The sequence below is a fragment of the Pelecanus crispus genome, chromosome 1, assembly GCF_030463565.1.
Source record: "Pelecanus crispus isolate bPelCri1 chromosome 1, bPelCri1.pri, whole genome shotgun sequence".
Lineage (NCBI taxonomy): Eukaryota > Metazoa > Chordata > Aves > Pelecaniformes > Pelecanidae > Pelecanus > Pelecanus crispus.
The window spans coordinates 205395552-205418288 of NC_134643.1; the positions used below are offsets into that span (position 1 = coordinate 205395552).

At 39.3% G+C, this 22737-nt stretch overlaps 1 protein-coding gene across 1 annotated transcript in view; it reads right to left on the bottom strand.

Annotated features, from left to right (window-relative positions):
- Nucleotides 1-5031, bottom strand: part of TNFRSF19 (TNF receptor superfamily member 19) — a 46203-nt gene extending 41172 nt beyond the window's left edge. Inside the window, exons 1-2 of the mRNA XM_075727628.1 lie at nt 4966-5031; nt 3417-3527 (exon numbers count right to left, since the gene is read on the bottom strand). Of these exons, the coding sequence (XP_075583743.1) occupies nt 3417-3527; nt 4966-5031 (177 nt within the window). The remainder of the gene's footprint in view (nt 1-3416; nt 3528-4965) is intronic.
- Nucleotides 5032-22737: the final 17706 nt, after the last annotated feature.

Here is a 22737-nt window from a genome sequence, read left to right on the forward strand (position 1 = left end):
GCCCACATATCCAGCTGTATATCTAGTTTTATCCATGAGCACTAAATATTTGATAGCATCCTGGTTTCAGCTTGGATAGAGTTCTTCCTAGTGGCTGGCATAGTGCTGTGTTTTGGATTTAGTTTGAGGAGAATGTTGATAACACACTGACGGTTTAGTTGTTGCTAAGTACTGCTTATGCTAGTCAAGGACTTTTCAGCTTCCCATGCTCTGCCAGGTGCACAAGAAGCTGGGAGGGGGCACAGCCAGGACAGCTGACCCCAACTGGCCAAAGGGCTATTCCATACCATATGGCATCATGCTCAGTATAGAAACTGGGGGGAGTTGGCCGGGGGGGCAGTGACCACTGCTTAGGAACTGGCTGGGTATCTGTCAGCGGGTGGTAAGCAGTTGCATTGTGCATCAATTATTTTGTATATTATTATTTTCCCTTCCTTTTCTGTCCTATTAAAGTGTCTTTATCTCAACCCACAAATTTTACTTCCCGCCCCCCCCCCCTTCTCTCCCCCATCTCACTGCGGGGCGGGGGGAAAGTGAGGAAACTGCACTGTGGTGTTTAGCTGCCTAATGGGTTAAACCACAACAGATAGAAAAACAGACACATTATTTGTTCTTAAGAAACTGTTATTAAACTACAGCATAATTACATCATTGCTTTCTCACATGTAAAAAAACCAAGCAAACAAAACTCCCCCTGTGCTGCAAATTACTTCAAGTATATCATTAAATCCCTTTTCCCTTTGCATTCTGACCTTTCACTTAACATACTTTGTTGCTTCAAGCTGTAGTTCAGCAAGACTACTTTAAACTGCATTTCAGTAACAGCCACAGCATCACATCCTTCACTATGATTCACAGAAAATTGTACCTCTAGTTAAAGAGGAAATTATGCTTCCACTCACATTTAGGTTTGAGTAAAATCTGTTTAGTTATTTCAGTTCTAGTGTAGTAGCAAAAAACAGTATTTGAAAGCCTATACATGTCTGGTAAGAGTAATTGCTTACACACTGAAATTAATTAAGCCTTCATATTTTCAGAAAAACTACTCCTAAGAATCAGGACTATCAGATTGTAAACAAAAATAGTTAAAATAAAAACGTAACTTGAATAGTGTGCTATTGCAAACTATAACCTTCCTATTTTAGTTTAGCATTTCTTTATTAAGTTTAAAGTGTAATTACTGAGGGCATTAGTTTTTATTCTTTTGGTTTTTTATTTGCCAACTAGATAAGTATGCTACCTCAATGCATATAATCCTGCTTTAGTAGGACCACTGTTATAAAGTGCCATATTTACAAGTGCCTTTATAAATTAAAACACCCCCCAGAACCTTTCAGTCCTCAAATTTAAGGCCAATCTGAAAAAAACAAAACATCCAAACAAAACCACATCCATACCGTGAGTCATCTTCAAATCTCTACTTCAATGGCATTGTTTGTAGGACTAAACCTTAAGTAATACTCCCTAACACAGAAAGCAATCCTCGCTAAAGCGTGAAATGAAGTATTTCTGTTAACACACTGAACGCTAGCTACAGAGGGTGGAGAGAGAGGGAAAATGTGTCACTCAATTTCAGTAAGTCTCTTCAAACCACCCACAAACCACAATACTTAACTTGTGCTTTTTTTCAGAGCTGAATATAGTAAAAAAATACAGAGCCACAAACTGAAAGCTTCTTTTTCCCTGTTGCTTAAACACACATACAGACCAGACTTAGTAATGTTTCATGTTAAAAAATTTTTTAAAATAACATTTCAAATTCCCCCTTGGATCTACATAACATACTTGCCTACAAAAGCAACCCTGAAAATTAAATTTCACTCCTCCTAAATAACACCCTAAATTCTACCTTTATCGTCCTTTTTACACTATCAGTAAGTGTACAAAACAGAGTTTGCCCTTTTATATGCAAAGGCACTGGGCAGGGCAGCTACTTCTCTCTTGCTTTATGGCCCCACCTATCAGGTATGGATCAGACTGCACAGTTATGCCTGGGCCATGGTTTTACAATCAAACAATGGGCAAGATGTAGGTATAGTAGCTGGACACTGAAGAAAGAAGTCTTATGCTTATGCATGAGTCTCCTTGACAAGCCTCCTCATGCTTCATGATACCAACTTGCACTCTCTCTTTTTTGCCTGTCTTCACACCTCTAGCATGACACACCTGCTCCCCCTAAGTATCCAGTCTCCCCACGATGCATAATTCATTCTGTTACCTCTCTCATCTCCTGTGATCGAGTTAATGAATCCCACCATATCCCTCCCTCCCTCCTGTTTTAGCTGTTATCTTCCTTCATTGTTCTCTATCCTTGCTTATACACAGCACCTACTTTCTCTGTGCTGAAAGCAACTAAGATCCCAGTCATGACTTGAATTCAGACTTGGAATTTTGCTGGAAATTTTGCCAAGTTAACTTTCTAGTTCTACTGAATCCCAGTCCATAACCTCAGTCACCATTCACCTCCGTTGATTCATTTCTGCATTCCTAAAAAAACCTGCTAATTCCAAAATTTTTATGGGGTTTATCTTTTGGAAGAGATGCAGTTGTTCTAAAAGAAAAAACATTTACATAAGACTCACGATAACAATCTCTCCTTCTCCATGATATTAACAAGGACTTCTTATGCACTTTCTACATATTACCATGTATTTTTCTGGCCTCAACATTCCCAATTACTTTACATAGCATAAAAATATGGATTAGGTTTATAGCATTTTTAATAAGTTGCAAAACAAAGAAATTGAGCCTCACTAGAATCTAGCCTCCCAAAGTGCTCCAACCACTGAGCTAGTGAAAATGGAACAATCACCTATCTCCCAGCCATTCTAAGGAAATAATCTCAGTTTTCACTTGAATCCTATTCTGTATTTATGTGCTTATGCCCTTATTTTTACTGTAAGTCATTCTTTTAAGACAAGTTGTTTTATAGAAAATATTTAAACATTGTCTAGTGGCAATTTCACCTAAAATCCAATACTGATTCTGAAAGTCAGCATCATAAAAATCAAGCCCCCCCCCCGCCCCCCATTTCAGTGGTCTATACCAATCACTAATTTGAAATTCATTTTTTGTACTCTCCTCTACACAGTGAGGTTATTCAGTCTTAATTCCCTGTAGTTTTTCCCCTCTTTGTAGCACTAACTCACCCTTAAAAAAAAAAGAAATTAATTTGAGAGCCCATACCCAGATCCTCTAATGGTACTGCCTACTTTATTAATGGCATCATCATTTTTGAACTGAGCATTTTACATAAAGAGAACCAGAAAATAAGGTACTTGAAAAACTGTAAAAGGTTCAAACACCAAAATAATACATATCTGTACTTATGTGGAAATATTTGTTATTATTTTAACCACATACGTAAATGCACTTATTGGAAACAAAGTAAATTCAAGAAAGCACAATTTGCTTACCTTTGAGAGTTCCATTCCAGGTCCACACTGTTTGCAGAGGATACAGTTTCCAGTGTGGTCCCTAAATTCTTGCTCTCTGCAATCGCCAGTCTCACAAATTACCCTACTTAGCTACAAAAAAAAAAAAAAAAAGTAAACTCACCAAAATATAATTAATCTGTGATTAACATGTAATTTATATAAACTCTAAGCCTGAGAAATAAATTCTTGTTTCTATATTAAAAATAACTTTCTGCATTATCAAAAACTTTAAATATGGCAATGAAAATTAATATTCTAACTCCAAATATGGGTAAGGGGCCTGAATTTTAAAGGTTCTCAGTACTCAGTGACTTGCAGTAATTTTGCAGTTTTTAGAAGACCTGCATGATATTTGGCACTTGTGGAATGTTAAAACAAACTCATGTTCAGACAATTAAGTAAGTTCCTCACCTTACTCGACATTATGAAAAATGCACATGACCATTTACTAAAGCTACAATTTTCACAACAGTAAGCTACGTCACATCACATTATATTGCCGCATCTCTTTTATTTTTTATTTTTCTAATGATGCTATTACAACTGAATAAATAAGCTAAAATCTACTCCTTTAAACACAAACATTTAGAAGTTTTAAAAGGTCACTCAAACCTTTTTGAAACTTAAAAAACCCCAAACCTGTATGAATACTATTTATTCTAAATTTCACTATCACTTTATATTTAATGGGGGGGGGGGGGGGGGTGAGAATCCAGTTTCTGCCTTCAAAGGCATTTAAGTATATTGTCTGACCAAACCAGAAACTACGGTTATGAGAAATACCATAAGCAGTAATACCAGCCATTCAAAGTCTCAGTATAATCACTAGAATCCTACCCAGGAACATTAGCACACCCTGTGCGCTCCCTCAGTAGAATTTTAAATTAAACATCTAGATACAGGCTTCCATCACAGAAAGTGCTCTCCACAGGCTTCCATCACAGAAAGTGCTCTCCACAATTGCTACTGAATTCTTACGTTGTGTATTAGTATTTTCAGAAAGACCAAAGGCTTTCTGATAGCTACGAAGTGTTAACTACCCTTAGTTCTAGAGCTTGTCTTTGCAAGCCAGAATTGAAGTACACTTAGTAGGCAAGGTAGTTGTGTGCTATGCTATGCTATGCAGATAAACTTAATACTCCAAACTCCTAAACTATATATGTAGCATACTGTACTAAGAGATAGCGACTGCAAATTGCCTAGAATTCCTGCCATCTCTCTGAAGTGAAGCAGTATCACCTTCACAGCACTATATTCATCTATATTTTCCATTCTAGTCCTTTCCTTCTTCCGTGAAGAGGCTCACAAGGTAAAATTTTCAAATTGCATGTGAGGAGTAGCAAGAAATTATATAGATCAGTTGACTAAGCTCACTTTTAAATGGATAAAATGCGTATGTAATTGTCTGTGTATATGTATTTAAGACTCTTTGTGTTAGCAGTTAACGTGTAAAACAAAAGACACTATTTCTGTGTCCAATATAATTTTTTCAACATTCATTGGGGGGGGGGGGGGTAGATTAATTTACCAAATAAGCTAGTAAAATTATGAGCATCTTCAGTTTATCTTCTCCTTGTAATCCTTTAGCATCCATTTCTTACAATTAAACCTTTCTCCCTAGAAAAAAAAAAGAAAAAAATCATTATATTTCACAATGTTGTTTAAATTGCAAAAGTCATATGTCCATAGTGCTTCACGTCATTCAGCATGCCAAAATACATATCTATTAATGGCATTAAAATATTTCAGATGGATTCCTGGAAGCTAAACAACAAACACATGCTTTAAAAATCATGTTCTTTTTTAAAAGACAGGGCAATATACACAAAGCTTCCCTAACCTTAGTTCTCAAAAGAAGAGGAGACTGCTCTCAGTCTAGATTAGAGAACATCAACATTTGTAAATATAATATCTTCTAACATCCTTAACATATCTTTCTTGCTTGTTAGATGCCCAGCTATGCACATGATCAACAGACAAAAATCAATTTCTTCAAATACATCACATATCAGCCAAGACATAGCTGATCATGAGAATGTTCCTTCTGTGTTGCAGTGTGGAGCAGAATGGGTTTGCCTAGTGGCTAATATAACCTCTTCTACTTCATTCTGCAATGAACTGGAGGCATACACAGGATCTGTTTCTACCACTTACCTAAGGGATATTAACTTCTTAAGATGTGTTAACATGATTGTTTATGATCTGATAGGCAAAGACTATTACAGAAGACATTTCAAACCGCATAACCAAATCACATCCTACCTCAGACAATTTTTATCATAATCTCAGAAAAAAAGAGTCCATAAAGCCTTGCTTAATTATTTTTTAAGAAGTGGTAACAAACAAACTATAAAAAAAAAAATTAAGGGGAACTATTTGAAACCATCATGGCATTAGGTTTTTGAATTATTAAATCAACGAACTGCACCCCCACAATCATTAAGAATATTGTGCTTGGCCAACAGAACATCTTTTTCTCTGCTTGCATTGCTTTTGTTTATTTGAGTCTTTGTGTTAATTTCCGTTCTCTTACTTTTTGGTTTTGTCAGTTAACTGGAAATGCAAGTGTAACTTTTAGTTCAGAAATCCAAACTATAGAGCAACAATAGCAAGAAAAGAATAAATAAATCCAGCTTACATAACATGCTATTTGAATTTGATCCTAATTTGCATACCTTATATGGCAGTAATATAATGTCATTGCTTTCAGCTATATGTGAAAAATGAAGTTTAAAATATTTCTGGCCTACTTCAGAGCATAAGGACTGATGTTTAATTATGCTGTTTTAAAAAACAAAATAACTATTTTTTATCATTTAAGAGTAGAAGAGACTGACAAATGAAGGGATGGAACCCAAAACATACAGAAAGTAGTATAGAAAAAGACTAAGAACAGTTGCAAAATGCTTTACAATATGGAACTATAACAAGCATAATACACTTCAAAAAATATACAACCAGAATGAGCACAAACTATAACTAACACACAAATTTACATTTTACTGCATGAATACCCTAATTAATGAATTCTAATCAATAAGAAGAAAGTATACTTCAGTGGCACTATTGATATCTTTTAAGATAATTGTATTTTGAAGTGTAAAAAGAGCTCAAATCTGCTAGGAAGAACAGAACAGACAAAGAGGTGTGTCAGGCAGCACTCTACAGGGAAGCCAAGATTACATTTTTATGGTTATTTCTCACTTAGTGATGGTAATGGTCTATGGGCCAAAGACAATTATCAGATTATATGCATGTCAACATGGGTAAAAAAGAAGACATACCATCAAGTAATAGAAATACACGCAGATACAGTATTTGACATAGGTTGCTTTTTAAAGTCTGAGGCAAAAAAAAAAAAAAAAAAAGCAGAGAAACATGAAATGGGAAATCTCAGAAAGAATTCTGGATGACCCAAACACAACAATTTGATGTAAAAAGCACTGTAGAACAGATGGAAAAATGGGAAAGGAGAGTCAACAAATTTTAAAAGTTCCTAAGCGTACAAGGCTGGCACGAGAAGCTGACAGTGCTAATGCTGAAAAAAAAAAAAAATAGGTATATAAGAACAAAACAATTTCTAGTAATAGCAAAGACCAAACAGTGGACAGAGACATTAAAAATACTGTTAAGGGAACTCAGAACTTCCAAGAAATGTTTCTCATCTATGTTTGAAAAGAAACAAGATTGATAAAAACCACACATCATATATTATATCTTCTGGACAAACAGTAACTGAAGATCTGCTAAGCAAAAACAAAAGACAAATTGTGAGACTTTGCACTTGAGTAACCTTGAAAAAACTATCAAGACAGACTTAAGTTTGCTGCTGTTCAATTTTTAGAGTTTGGAATGCTATAGAAATTCAACAGTGGTAATGTTATGAAAAGATTGAAAAGAACTATGAATAGTAATACAATAAATATCTCTACACAATATTACAGAAAAACAGTCCTGCAAAACAAACTTGACTTCACTTGCTTCAGAGAAGATGCGACAATAAAGCTAGAAATCTAAAAGCTAAATGATATAAACTGATTAAATATTAATTCAAAGAATCATCCTGAAACAAAAGGGATTTGGGAGAAAAATCCCCATTGACTTCTTGATTTCATATAATAGCATTCAGTGGAAAAAATTAAATACTTTATATGCTTTCTTAATTGCTACAGGAGGCAAAACTTTACATAAGTGTGCAACTGAAACAGCTGTAAAAGTACTGAGTTGCTTAGAACTGAATGTCAAGTGATTATTCCAAGTCGTACAAATTTATAGTCATTATATTCCTTAATAATATTATTGTTAAAGAAATAAAACATAGCACAGGTCTAATGTAATTATGACCATCTATATAGTGCTACCAAAATTTTTAGAATAGGATTCTTTATAAGGTTAAAAGTGTGTTTTATTTCAAATTTTAAGATTTATTTTTACTTCTGAAAATACATGTGTGACATACCAAAAAAGATACTGAATATCATAATAATTGTATATTTTTATGTGAAGTTTCATGTAGAATTATCAATACAAACAATATTGGTGAGGTGTACGAAGCCTAACAATCTAAAATATGGAGCTGTGGCATAATCTAAACAGTCTGTATTTTTTCTGAGCATGTCACCTGAAGTACAGAAAAATAAAGAAAATTAAGAACAGCCTGATAACTAGCCAGCATATTCAGTGCTTGCCATATTATTGCAATAAAACTATATCAGGTTTATGTAATGAAGCCACGTTCATCCTATACATTTTTTTCCGATACACAATAACCCAAAGATTTAATATTGTAAAGAAGTTATCATATAAACAATTTATTAAAATCAATATTGAAACAAGCTAATGATGTAAGTTTATGTTTGCAATATTCTGGAGTCACAACTGGATTAAAAAAAACAAATGCCAGTTCTTAAGGTAGTACAGAATAACAAGCGGTATTAAAAATGCTGCCGGTCACACTGACAGCTTATATTTCAGTTTTGGAGTTGCCATATCTGTTATAAGATGATCTTCTCATAGAATGTACCTCAAAGACTTTTAGAACACAGAAAGCACACTGAGAAGTATGCTGTCCTAAAACACATTTTCTTAACTTAGGTGTGACAATTTTATTACACCTGTGAAATATTTTCTATTTAAAAGAAAAATCTACTGCCTTCATAACAGTCTTGCCAAATCCAACACCTTCAAACATCAGGAGTTCTAAAACCCAGAGTAAATTTCCAAATCAAGTGTTTTAGAACTGGCTATTCAGAAATAGCATCAAACTATTACAGACTTCTCCAACTCATCTACACCTTTTACTGAGCTTCAAATCTGTTGACTGATCATTATGGGTACGATGCAATCTCATAGCTTTAAGTCTATGATATAATATGAGATATCTTCTGCATAATTTGTCTTCTGTAATCATCAAATCTTCCAATATAAGCTTGCAGGTCTACAGGCCTTAAACTTCAGCGCACTTCAGTAGGTTTAGTAGCACCAAAACATGTTCAAATCCTTTCAGTAGTCATGTACAAATGCCTGTGGTATTGTATCATGCAGTCATTGTGCTTATTGTCCCAGTTCCTACCAAAAAAACCCCAAAGCCTATACATTGGCTATAACATATCAGAAAGAAATTAACTGGTGTAAAATAAAAAAAACCATTGTTAAGAGTACCAAAAAAAAAGTTTCTTTTCATGACAACAGTTTGATAAAAATAATGCAAATGGTTAAGGCACGTTAGTAACTCATTGTATTCAAAGCCAGTCCTGAAGAAGACATAACTGTGCCAGCTGCTTGTTTCCTGTTTCTGTCTCCAGTTTGGTTAAAAGCCCTGCTTAAAAAGCAGACACTGCAGTACTTAATAATAGGTTGCCATTGGGCAAATTTGTTCTCTCTTGATATCAAATAGCATTACACCGATGTCTGTTGGACACAAGCCATTAACCTCATATGCATTCAAGTAAGAAGTAACGAAAAGAAGTTTTTGCCTCTAAAATATGTGCGACCAAATAGAAGTTCAATACGTTCAAAGAATATTTGGTTTTGTTCAGATACTGATATGATACTGACCATGCTGAGTTCAGTTATCCTCAATTTTATTAAATGAAGAAAACTGTGGACACAGTTTTTTTGAGGTCAGTAAATCATTCCAAATGCATCTTTTTATGTTAACAGTAATACATTTGCCCAAAATACTCAGGGAAAAGCAATTATCATTGGTAATAACATACGGAACTCAAGACATAGAAATTCCATTAAGAAATGCGGTTGCATAGTTTTAAGGCTGTGTGGGGCCTACTATGCATATGTATGAAGAGGGCAGTATCAAACAATGAACTAGGAACATGTAATAAATGTACTGTGGAAGTAAGAACTTCCAACCTTCCAGGGTCCTACAATCTACTGTCCTCCAAAATTTACCTGCTTGCTTGAGCAGTAGTCATCATTCTATTTCAAAGTCAATCTGTCAGAAAAATATTTCTTCCTTCTCTCCAAAAAAATAAAGTTTCACCATGAAAGACACATTACCTCAAGACTTGAGGCGGCATGATTAAATTATGACCTACTAGCAGGCTTCTCATAGATGTAAGCATCAAAACTTTGAAGTCGACATCATCCATCTTCTAAGGGAAGCTTTAGAAGGGGTGAAGGGTCCCAACTTCAAATTCACTTCACTTTCCTAGATCTTATAAGTTTCCCCTATTTGATTTGACATTCATACTTGACAACCACTCTTCATGCTCTTTACAACACTGGCAAAGAGTACTCAGAGAAGTTCTGGGTAAGAAAGAGGGATGAAGATGTAATCATCTTGCCAACAGAGATGTCTGGTATCCAATGAATAGGATCTCAGTTCCCTTCTAACCACCCTGTTTCCCACCTGCAGCTGTCAACTGCGTGCAATAAAATGACAAAGAGTGGCAGATGGCTTTAACAGAGTCAGTGCCCCACGGGCAAGAAACAAGAGAAGGGAAAGTACTTATGCTGCTGCAATGATAAAGACAAAGGGAACAAGTTACGGACAAGAACTTCCACTACGGAGCTACACATTGTTATTCTCTCTCATACTTCTAGAACACCTTCCCTTTACACCCTGCCACAATCCTTGTACTCTTCCCCTCTGTGAAGTAAATGAGGTCTTGTCTGACCACATTTGCTCCAACTGCTCTGAGAAGGACCATGTGCGGGGTGGGCGGGGGGGAAATACTGTCAGCTAGGTAGCATTCATCACATTAAGTATCATGTTAAATAAATCCTTATTTTTCAGAAGCTGCCACACATGAAATTGTACCAAATTAGGCAGCTATAAATTTATTTCTAGTTTTATACAGATATAGCAGATTAAAGTTGGAACACGGCTGGTGCTAGAAAACATTTATATCTATTTTAGGGACTGAAGGAGGAGAGAAAGGAGGTTTACACATAGCCAGGAAATATTTGTGTTCCTTCTGAATACCATATGCTTTATGTTAGCTGAAGTACCCAACTTTACAGGAATAACGGTGTTAATAAAGAAGCATCTCTATAGTGTTTTCACTATCATATACAGCATTTACAGGATGCATTATAACCCAGTGTCTCAAAAAGGGTATAATCAGCACAACTTGAGAATGAACTACACAATTCATCTCTGGTTTTGCTACTTACAATGTTCCAAATACATGCTCACAAAATTATGTAAAATAGATTATCATCCATGTTTTGCAACGTATCCAGACTATCATTAATTAGAAATTATAGTTTAATATCATAACAAAGGTGCAATGTGGTGACATTTTTCCTACACTTAAAGCTTTTTAGAGGATTAGAACCTGTAATTCACACAAGAACTCCTAATCCCATTGAAGCTGATGCGATTACTTACACAAATAATGAACAATTCTGTGCTTCATATCAAAACTGTGATAAAAAATGTTGCTCCTTCTGTTAATACATCTCACTCAACTTCTAGGAGACACTAGTTTGCTAGATGAAACCTCAGTGTACAGCTCCATTTGTACATATTTGTACTTAGATATGTGAATAAGCAATAAAATAAAAAGAGAATGCCAATATTATATTAATAGCTCGCTTATACCGAAGTATACTAATAGTTATTTTTGTAAGTAATTTTTAAGAATCATAAGTTATAAAGTATCAGGCTGGTTAATGCAGTAACTATTGCAATGGTGCAATGCCAATGTGTTACATTTATCCAGCCACCCTTTAGCTGTTTAGGATAGCATGCAATGCCTTAAAAAGTATAGACATGCATTCTCTATTATTAGTATTGCAACTGCAAGTTGTGGAAACTGAGAAAAAGTAATTTCTTCCCTCCTTAACTAACAATTTTAACATGTTATTACTGAACTAATAAAGAAGTTTACTTCTATTTCTAAAAAAAAAATCCCTTTGCTTATATGGTAAAAAGCTTCCAGTTAATACACCAAACTTGTTTTCCACGTGATGGTGAAGGTGTGTTTGAAAGAGATTATGCGGTAGTTAACAAACCTACCTACCGGTTGAATTCATTTGCCACTTTTGCTCATATTAAATGCTACTGGACCCCTTTTGTTAATTTGATAAAAGCATTCATTTAAAGTAGTTGTAAGTATAAAGGCAGCAAATAGGTATTTAGCATCAAGATTTTTCATGAATATCAGGTAGAGCTTTCAGTCCAAGGTCAGATTAATGGAGACAGACAGCAGGAAAGAAAGTCAAACAATCAAAGGCTTTTCAACAGAACCACAATTGTGGCTTTTCAAGCTCTTACCAGCCAAGAGAAAAAAAAGTTACTAGCTCCCGTTCCTTCAACTCCGGCTCCAAAATTGTTTGAAGCAAACAGCAACTTATTTATGCAGTAGACACGAGAAGAGCTCGTGAACAAGAAAGCCCGGCTTTCAAGGGCTTTTTGTTCGCCGCACTCCGGCGCCTGGAGGAGCTACTCTAGGGCTGTCGAGATCTGCAAAACTCAGCAACACCAGCTGCGGCTCTCTTTTGCTGCGCGGTGCCTTTCATAGCCACTGCGGGACCCCTCGGGCCAGAGGGGCCACTCAGAGAGCGGCAGAGCTGGAGCCATCTCGGGGAGGAAGGGACCCCGCGCAGCCCTGCCCTCCTCCCCCGCAGCCTGCGCTTTCCGCCGAGGGTCACTGCCATCACCTCGCCGGCCGCAGGCAGCGGGCCCTCCGCGCAACGGGAAGGCGGGGCGGGCCGGTGCCAGGCGCGCTGCGGGCGCCCAGCACGCCCGGCACAGCGCCCAGCCAGGCCGGTGCCCGGGGGGGGTGGCGGGGGGAAGCCGCGCGGAGCCCCGGGAAGCGGGGTCGCCGCTGCTTCCCCCCCGTGGCAGCCCCGCTCCGCGCACCCTCTCGCCTCAGAGCCTCCCTCCCGCCCGCGGGAGGGGGCGAGGGGGCGCCCCTCTGAGGGGGGCGGAGGGCCAGGCACGCTCCGAGGCTGAGGGGACTGGGCCCGCCCGGATGCCCCACGCACGCACGCACGCACGCACCCACCTGCCACGCCGCGGCCCGCCGGCCGCCCCGGCCGCTGCCGCCCGGGAGCGCTCGCCCCGCGCCCGCTCTCGCGCCGGCTCGCCCCGTCGCCCCGGCAACGCCGCGCCGCGCTCCCCTCCCTCCTTCGCCGGAGGGGCCGGGCTCAGGTGACCGGAGGCAGCCAATCAGCAGGCCCCCGGCCCACGTGCCCCGTGGCGAGGCGGCGCGCGCCCGCGGAGCCAGCCGCGGGAGGTGAGGGAGGTGAGGGAGGGAGGGGCCGCGCGGCCGAGGCGGCGGTTGGGCGTCGCGCGGGCCCGGCGGCGGGGAGCGGCCGTTATCGCCCGCCGCCTCGGGGGGCGGGAGGGGCCGGCAGGGGCCTCGCTCCCGCCTCGTCCTCTGTGAGGGGCTGCCCGCCTCCGCTCGGGGCCCCGCCCTGGCGGGAGGTGCGTACTGCTGGTGGGGCCTGCCTTGTGCTAGTGGTGCTAAGCCAGGGTGAACCACAAATGAGGCGCTGGGGTCGCTTTTATCCTACCGGGAGGGTGGTGGAGGCTTGCTCCGTGCACCTAGGTGGCTCATTGCAGGCTGCGGCTGCCACCCTGTCTCCAGAGGCAGCCTGGGCTTTGGGGGCTGCGGCCTTGGTGTTGCTGATCTCCCTCGGTAGGAGCCCTGGCTTGGAAGTGTTTATGGCTGCCTATCCCCGGACTGTTGGGCTGTGGTTAAGCAGACTGGGCAAACCCCTTCGCTGCTGTTCAGAAGGTGAGCATAGAAGGAGTCCTTATAACTCACCAAAGCCACTTCTGCCTATCCCACCAGAAGACCATGATAGAGGCCCTCTGACAATGTGCTGCAAAATTCTCTCCAAAGTACTTAAGCAGGTTTTTTTCCTGCTAGCCCTGAATCGGAAATATTTTTCCATTTCGCAGGTAACAAGTTACCCAGCTACGAGCATAGTGTCAATGCCAAATGCGAGTTCACCAATCCAGCCCTTCACAGAGAATAAATTGCTCACAGTCACTAGAAAGTGACTGCTACCTACTGTGACATAAATTAGGAGCTTTGCTGGAGTTAGTGATGCTTCAACATTGGTTACACCAATCTTGGAGACCTTGGAGAAAGAACTGCTACTGCAGGGGTTTCACTTCATTAGTTTTACCTCTAATGAAATAAAAATAATGATACCACTACAGTCTGGACAATTGTACGGATACTCTGGGAACTGAGTTAGGTTCTAGAGAGAATGAACTAATGGATATACTTGGCAATAAAGCATTTTCAAATAAACAGAATTTTTGGGAGCTTTTCACAGAGATAAAATTTTGTAGTTCACCAGCCACGTGGACTTTTATAGAAACAAGTAGCACTTATTGAAATACAGCATGTTGTCTGCAAAGAAATAAATGATTGCTGCAAAATGAGTTGTTTTCAATTTAAAAACAATGAACTAGCTCAGAATTTACAGGGGGTTTCCTTTAATTATCTTAAAAAGGGCCTGCAAAGGGTTTTGCTTCAGGACCCTTGCCAGAAGGAGCTCTGCAAGAGGCTAGAATTTCAGTGAGGAATGGCACGCTACAGCGCAACAGCGGCGCATCTGTTGTGAACGGCAGCTGCTGCACAGCACTGAGCATGCTACATCCTCTTGCTATATACAGGCAACTATTTCGTATGTTTTCTGTGTTGTGTAGACACCAGTGAAATGTATTGCGTGAGTTGTTCTTAGGGGAGTCATCGTGTGTTTCAGATACTCATTTTAAAGTAGTATAGTTAGACAAGTGTATTGAAACATCCCAGAGTTCTTAAAAGTGTTGACTAAACACTGAGGATTACCATATAAAGAAACATTAAGACTTGCTCATCACACAGGGAGTTACTATGCCAATGAATTAAGAGCAATGTGTAGTCTGTAGCACTGAAACTTAAATGTTTAAGTCCCTGTTGTAGAATGTAAAATATTTCCTCTAAATGTAAAATGGATGAGTTAATTTCATTCATCACTGAAAGATGTTGAAAATTGCAGGGTTTCTTTTGTTATAAATCATGTTTCTTCTAAGGAAATGGAAAAAGTGAACTGTTAGAGCAACTAGTGTAGATGCAAGTATAGAGATTCTTACTACAGGAGAGAAAGCAGAGAAGAAATATTTGGAAAGTAGTTTCAGCTGACCCCTTTGATAGGACTAAGTTGCGTGGCATATCTGATGTGGAAGCAGGAATTATACAGCAATAGGAAGTTGTTATCTCCATATCTCAAATGCTAACACAGTTCCCCTAGTCAACTGTGAGACAGATCTACTCTTGTTATGACAGCTGTTGGAAACTGATGTCAGTATAACTGTGCAATGTCTTTTGATAGTCTTAACTGTTACAAACCTTAAAATATGTTTATGATGTTATCTAAGACACGGTGTTTGGAATTGGCTGTATTTATAAGCAGAAATTGCTCAAGCTATTTTAGTAAATAAATGATATACTTGTGAGTTTCCTAGTCAGATTTGCTTGAAAAAGCATTGTGAACTTTTTCTTTCTGAAGACTTAAGCCTGAGGATTAATTAATGTTTATACAGCACTTTGTAAAAGCAAAGTCACAAGTGCCAAGAATTATTACTACTTAATCTTCAAAAGTCAGATCAATGAAAGACTAAACTGTCAGAGAACTGCTATTTAAAATAACAAAAATGCTGAAAATCCTCTCCCCCCATACTTAAATACGTCCAACTGTGCTTCCATTCCAATCTCACTTACATACAAACAAAGATATTTTTCAGTGTATATGGGTTAACGCCCATCTGTGTTTAAATATGTGGGAAGACTACCTAAAATCCTGGGGACTTTTTACAAAATGAAAAAAATCTTTGTTTCTGAAATGCATTTCTAGGGCCTAAATATTGCAAATATTTATATATGTAAGTCCTACTCATCAGTGTAATCTGTCTGATTAACCAGTGTTACTTCTGTGCACAACTTTACCCATTTGTGTGATGGGTCAGATCCTTATAGTGATAGCTTAATTGTGTTAGACTCACATAGCTATTTTGGCTTCTGAGGAAAAAGAATCCTTACTTTTTTTTTTTTTTTAATTTGCTTCTCTTTCTCCTTTAGAGCAAACAGAGGTATGGTCTAGAATCAATTTTCCTCAGAAAATAAATGTACATGTTAGAAAGCTAGCAACAAGCAAGAGAAGATTGGAAAGGTAGAGAAGCTCATCAGTGAAGTACGGAATTAATAAATAATCTTTTCAGGGTTCCAGAAACATGTTTCAGTACATCATTGTGATTTAAGGAAAAATACTAAATTTTGCTTTGGCTATGCCTTAAACAATATTCTTCCTTGACAGCTATACGCACATTATTCATGCAGTGCTAATTACCTTCCTTAGAATGTAATTGACTTGTTAAGTCAGAATATGAATTAATTGGTGGTATAGAAAACTAAATGATACCAAGTCAGGCCTAGTTAATCTGTCTCTGGCATATTATCTCTTGATATTCAGTAAATTTAAAATTTATATATACAAATATACTTCTAATTAGAAGAAGCAAAGTTTGCAGACTGACTAATGAAAGCTGACTACATTTATCTGGAAGTGTTGATAACAATCTTATTCAGATGCAAGCAGACTGTTAAAATTTGGGTTTGCATGTTACTATGGTGCATACTGAAATAGGAACATCTTGAGGGTCCTATGGACTGATAAACTACTTAATAGTTTTCAAACTGCTTAACAGCTATCAGTTATGCTGACTTTTAGATGCAATTTGTTAATAAACAGATGTACTTAACATTTATATACACTTAAATTTAGACTTAAGAATATACATCTAAAGTCAGTATTTCAGAAGAACTCACTATCCACCATGAAGACTAGGTTTTCAAAGAGCTCAGTGTCTGGAATGTTGAACATCTTTGCAAGTCTGGCCCCAATTATGGGTTCTAAGTTCTTCTGAAAATCTAAATTATATTTAAATACCTACAGAAGAAGCTTGAGTCTTATTTTAACAGACTGGCTCCAGCTGCAGGCACAGAACACTCATGGATTTGGCCCAAACTCACCCAAAAATCTGGCCCTTTAAAACAACAAATGTATAGTGAATAATCCTAAATCGTCTAATGATTGTTCCTTTATAATGAATTTCTGGAGTAGATGTCTTAAATTTTCTTAAACTTAGTACATGTTCATAAATATGAATTTGAGGAACAGAACACAAAGTACTGTGCATGGAAATGACTTCGCTGAAATAGGAGCAAAACTTCCATGAAGTTCAGCAAAACCAGGTGTTTGCTCTAGATAAGCTCAAGATTTCTTTAATATCTTTATTAAAATGCCTTAAAGGAACCTTCTATCATGAGGTTAAAATGTTACTTTTATTAGCAAGATTTCATATGGTATAGTTGAACTACCATCTCTTCAATCTTGAAATAAACCCATTTCCCTTTTGTATATAAGGATGTTATATTTATAAATTTAGTTGAAATCACTTGTGGAAGAGGAGACTTTTTTCATCTCAAGTATGGGACTATTAGGATTAAAAGTGTTGCTTGAAGAAGTCACAGTTTAATAAATGCACTGAGAGCAAATAAAGTATACACAATGTGCAAGAAATTCGGTTGGTCTTAGAAAATAAATCCTCCCCTAAGTCATGCAATACTTGTATTCGAATATAAATTTACAAAACTATAGACAGTAGGAATGAGCAGTGCACACCAAAATCTTATACACCCCCAAAATACTGAAAAAAAAATGTTTCTGCTTCAGTTTTCCATTGTCTATATATTCTAGATAGTCTATTCTCAATATAATTCTGCCTAAGAGTTGCAAATAAAATGCTGCATAAATTATATATAATATTTCAAGCGTTGTGCACACAATGATGTGTAGTATTACTGGTTATGTGAACTTTATAATTTCTTAAAATCTTGCAATGCAAAACTGCAAAAAAGTACAAAATCCAGTACCTGTTATCTGTTGAAGTTTTCCAGTGCCCAGGCTTTCTGCAGCTTAATTTCTCACCGCCAGAGCTTCTGTATTAAATGCTTTTACCTCCTTAAAAAAAAAAAAAAAAAAAAGTATGTCAGCACAAGCCCAGACGAAACTCCAAATCCGGGAAAATAAAATTAACCATGCAGATCAAAGGCAGACGAGCACTGAGACCAAATGCCTGTAATCTGATCAGTGATCAGTTGCCGTACATCAAAGGCAGTGCCTTGGAGAGGAAAAAAAGCTCCTTTTCCAGCAGGTAGTTGCACTCCTAAATTCTGCCTTTCAGTACTCTAGTTCTTTTGTTAAAAATCGATCGCTAGCTTCTTTTCCCCCCCCTTTCCTTGCTTGTGCTGGGAGAATGCACACGATTCTGAAAGGCTTAGAGTTGAGTGGCTGGATCTGTAGCTTTTGAGTTCCCAAGCTGTGTTGTGGATTGTGTGTTGGAAGCTTTCCCCAGTGCCAGCGGGTTCCGCTTTATCCCTTTCATCTCGCTGAGCTGCAGATCCCATGACATCATTCAATGCTGTGGGACTGGTTAGAGAGCTGTAACACAGCCTGTGGGGGAATACAGCTAAGGAGCAACAAGAGTTTGCATGATTTCTAACCAGGTTAGTCCATTGTAACAAACCCAAGGCTCGCTTCGAAGTTCTCGTTACATTGACGTTTCCTCCCAAGAAGGGACAACAGTGTAGCTGTAAGGTTTTCTTGAAGAGATGCTTTATAATTTGGTCTGCAACAGGAAGTTACAATTTTCCATAAAGTTCTGGAAGTTAGACATGCAGGTCAGTTTGCTAGGCAGCTGTAGTACATGACAGAAAACTACTTTTGTTTGCCTCTTCATTGAGGTTTGGAGAGGAGGAAATGGTGTTATTTTGTGCACTGGAATTCGTTTTTTGCACTGGCAAAATCAAGCACAATAGAGCATGCTCTTAGTCCCCGATTCGTATCCTCCCTGCTACTTACTGTGTGGCCTTTTGCAAATGATTTTATTTGAGCCTGATTCATCTGTGGCTCATGATTCCTTTACGCAAATGAGCTGTAAAGCTGCCATAAGTAAGTCTCAGAAGCTTTTTCGTGTAAAGGCATTTTTTAGCTGGGGTAGATTCAAAGTGGTCGCCATTGCACTGTCAGCAGAGGGAGGCTTTTGCCGGAGTAAAAGACATTCTCTGTGCTGCTGCTGTTCATAGACCCAGGAATTGTCGGAGGGTCCGGTGCAGCACTGGAGAGCAGGGGAGTTCTCAAGGCTGCTCGGACTTGCACTGTTTCGGTACAGAGGAAATGCAGACGAAATGTACAACTGAATTTCATTTTCTCTGATCTGAGGCAAGGTTAGCTTTTTGGCACAATTTATCCAGCCCTCTGTACTTCAGCTGTTAATAAAGCATACACATATCAAGCCGGATGGCTTTTAGGCTAATCAGCCATATTAAAGATACCACTGAAGTTCTCATAAAGGTATACCCCATATTTTGGGTATACCACATGTACAGATGAAAGCAATACGAGCACGTCAACTGGTAGCCATTGGTACACTCCTGCAAATATTTGCACACAGAGTAACTGAGAATTCATTTAAAAGGCAAAAGTAAAAAGAGGAAATATGCGAGTCATGGTTGCCTTGAGCATTAAAAACAAAAGTAAACAATCGGCAGATAAAGGGGTACTGGACAGTGGAGTGCGAGAGGGGCAAAGTCAGCGTCTTGTTGAGAGTCCTCGTCGTGTGCCCGGTTTGCGGCCCGCAGCCTCCTCCCTCCCTGCCTCCGGCCGCCGGCCCCTGCAGCGGCCGGGCGCTTGCCCCGCTCTCGCCTCCTGCAGCCCGGGGGCCGCCGGGCCCGCCCCGCACCGCCGGCCCCCGCTGCCCCCCGCTGCCGCCCCCCGCGCTCCCTGCGCCGGGGCCGCCCGTGAGGCGCTGCTGGGGCGCTCGGGAGGTGCGGGAGCCTTCTGCTGGTTGGATGATGTACTGTGACCGCACAGGCCCGTAGCGAGCGCTGTGCGTCATAGTGACGGTAATTAACATCTCCAGAAAGCTTTGAGATCCTTATAAGGGGTGCTGTCTAATGTAATTTTGTTGCTAGTTGGACATAGTTGAAATGTTGTTTTGGATCATCTATCCAGGTAGGCCTTTGGGGGATGTTCGGGTAATTGAGATGGAGAGGTGTTGCAGGTACAAAGGAGCACCATGCAGGTAGTGAATCCGACTTTCAGGAATACACTGCTGGAAAAATATGTAAACAAACCATAAATTTCTGTCTTTCTCTAATTTCCACTTCCATCAATTATAAATAAAAGAAAATTATCCAGGCTACTTACTTCTATTTTAACATTAATTTGCACTCTTCTGACATACAACTTCCCCCTACTCACTGGAAGATTTTTTGATAACAGTCCATTTGTTGCTTTCGTGCTAAGACTGGAAACGCTTATGTTGAAATAAAATTTACGGGTGAGCTGTACAGAACTGAAACAACCCTTTTCATTTCAAAGGTGCTTTTCTTTAAGAACAATAATGTTCACAGAAAGCACCTTTTCATTCTCTGGATTTTAAGCAAAGGCAAGTCCTGAAGGTCTGTTAGAGGTCTTTGATCTTTCTTTTGTACATATGAAAAAGAGAAGTACAGTTAATTATTACCAATTTCACCTTCTAAAGCTTAAGCATTGCATTTTGCATTTATGACACTATTTTTCACTCTGGAGCCTGGAAGCCTGAACAATCTGCTATTTCCTATTCTACAGCTTCCTCAGAATTTGGTCAGAAGTGTGTAATAATAACCACAGTTGTTTATATAAACTCAGTATTTTTCCAAGGGTTGATAATAATCTTTTCTTCTTATATAAAACAAGGATAATATGTATGTATTGTGATTTGTATAAGGCACAGACCAGACCAGTACCGGAGCCAGAAATAGAACCTATGTAACATGACACTTCACTTACACCTTCTGATCGTCAGCTCATGCTTCCTCTTGTAGTCACTAATCCAGCAAAGCATTCAAGCACAAGTGGTCTGATTAAAATCCATTAGACTGCTCACTAGATATTTGATTCTAATCGCTGAAATGACTGGGGTAGGATCTGACCTGAAATTACTGGAATTGGGTATCCAGCTTATATTCATTGTTTAGGTATCTAAAAAGCTTTTCCAGAAGTACTTGTGTCTCCTGTGTGAAACCAGAGAGGGAGGTGTCTCCAAAGTCCTGCAGAGGGAGATGCTGTCTTCCTAATGCATTGCTTAAACTTTACTGAACTTTGAAAGAATCTTCCTTGAGAAATATTTGGTGGGTTTACCATTCTCTTTTTACTGTGTGAGGACCTCAGGCTCTTAAGGAGGTTGCTTCGTTTTTCTCCTAAAGGTTAGGCAAGAATTAGAGCAGCCTCTTAAGCTAGGCAGGTTAGATCCCATTTTTAGGGAAACAGAACAAAGCCCTTTGGGCAGCTGTTCATGCCCAAAGTGCTTCATTGGGTCAAAGCCGTAAAAGATAGTCAGCATATAGAAATGAGAACTTTCTGGAGATGTTTCTTAGAAGAAACAATCAAACCTATCAAACAATTGACAGTGGTTATACAAACCCCTGCCCCATGCTTAACAAGGATCTTCTAGTACTCATGCTGTGCCTAACATACTTGTATCATATACATCAAACAATTTACCTTGTTGCTTTATATAATCTGCACCACTTCACTGTACCTCTTCTGTCACCTTTCCTCTACTTCAGTCCACAGGAGCTCTAAGAGAGGTTCAGAAAAGAAGCCAGGAATCATCATAGGAAATGCAGTGCCATGATTGTAGCCTGCTCACTGGCCATGCAGCTGTCATTTGTGCTAACCACAGCCTTTATAAGTGTGGCATAGATACTGGATATCCTATTAAAAATGTCACACCAGCAACATTAGTGCAGTTTCATCATGCACATCTACTGGGACAGCTCTGTCCTGTGCATCAGCTATGGGCTGCTGATTTATAGAGGTGGAAGACAAATTTCAGAGCCTTTTGTGGCAGGTCAGGACTGACTCTGAAGCAGCAGTTGTCAGTCTAGGCCCCAATTGTAGTCAGAAGTGCTGATCGTCACCCTTCTAAAGCATTAGGGTGATATTGTTCCATGAGACTGGTCAGTCCTGTGGTCCGGAAAGATGCTTTAGAATACCCAAATCTATCCTCCTGCATGATCTGCATTGCTATCCCAATAAAAGCTAGCACGCTGTTTCTGCCTTATCACATGGGTGTTGTTAGTCCAGGTACTGCTGATACCTACTCCCACTCTCTGCTACCAGTGTTTACAATCGCCTTGATAGTCATAAGGTTCATAAGAATTTTAACCCACAGCACCTTTAGGCAGAAAAATCAAGACCCTTTGCCATTTCCTGAAAGACTGGCTCACTGTTATCACAGTGTATGTCATCAGACTTACCATAATCTGCAACACTCTGCAGAGTCATCACAGAGCAACTTGTTCTAGTTAACACTAGCTTTGAATGTAGCCCCAGAAGTTTTGACTTTCAGGGAAAAAGCCCTGTCTGCCATTTATATGTGTTGCGATGGCAGGTCTTTGACCATATGACTTATGAGGAGAAAATAGCTCTGATTTGCCTCTCTTTGGTCCTGAATTTTTATTGCTGTTTGTCTTTGTTTTTTTTTCCCCGTGGCTCTTCATAGGACCCAGCTTTGGTTCCCTTGTAGGTACCCTAAGAGCTAAGCAAAATGGAGATTTTTTGGTTCTTAGCTCACCAGGAGAATCACTCTACGGGAAGCCCCAAGGGCATTCCTGCATCTAGATAATGCGGAAGGTTGGGAATTTGGCTTTGAGGTTATCCTCAAGGATAATGTAGATGCACCCTGTAGGAAGTATTACTTAATTCACCTGTGATTGGGAGTCAGAAG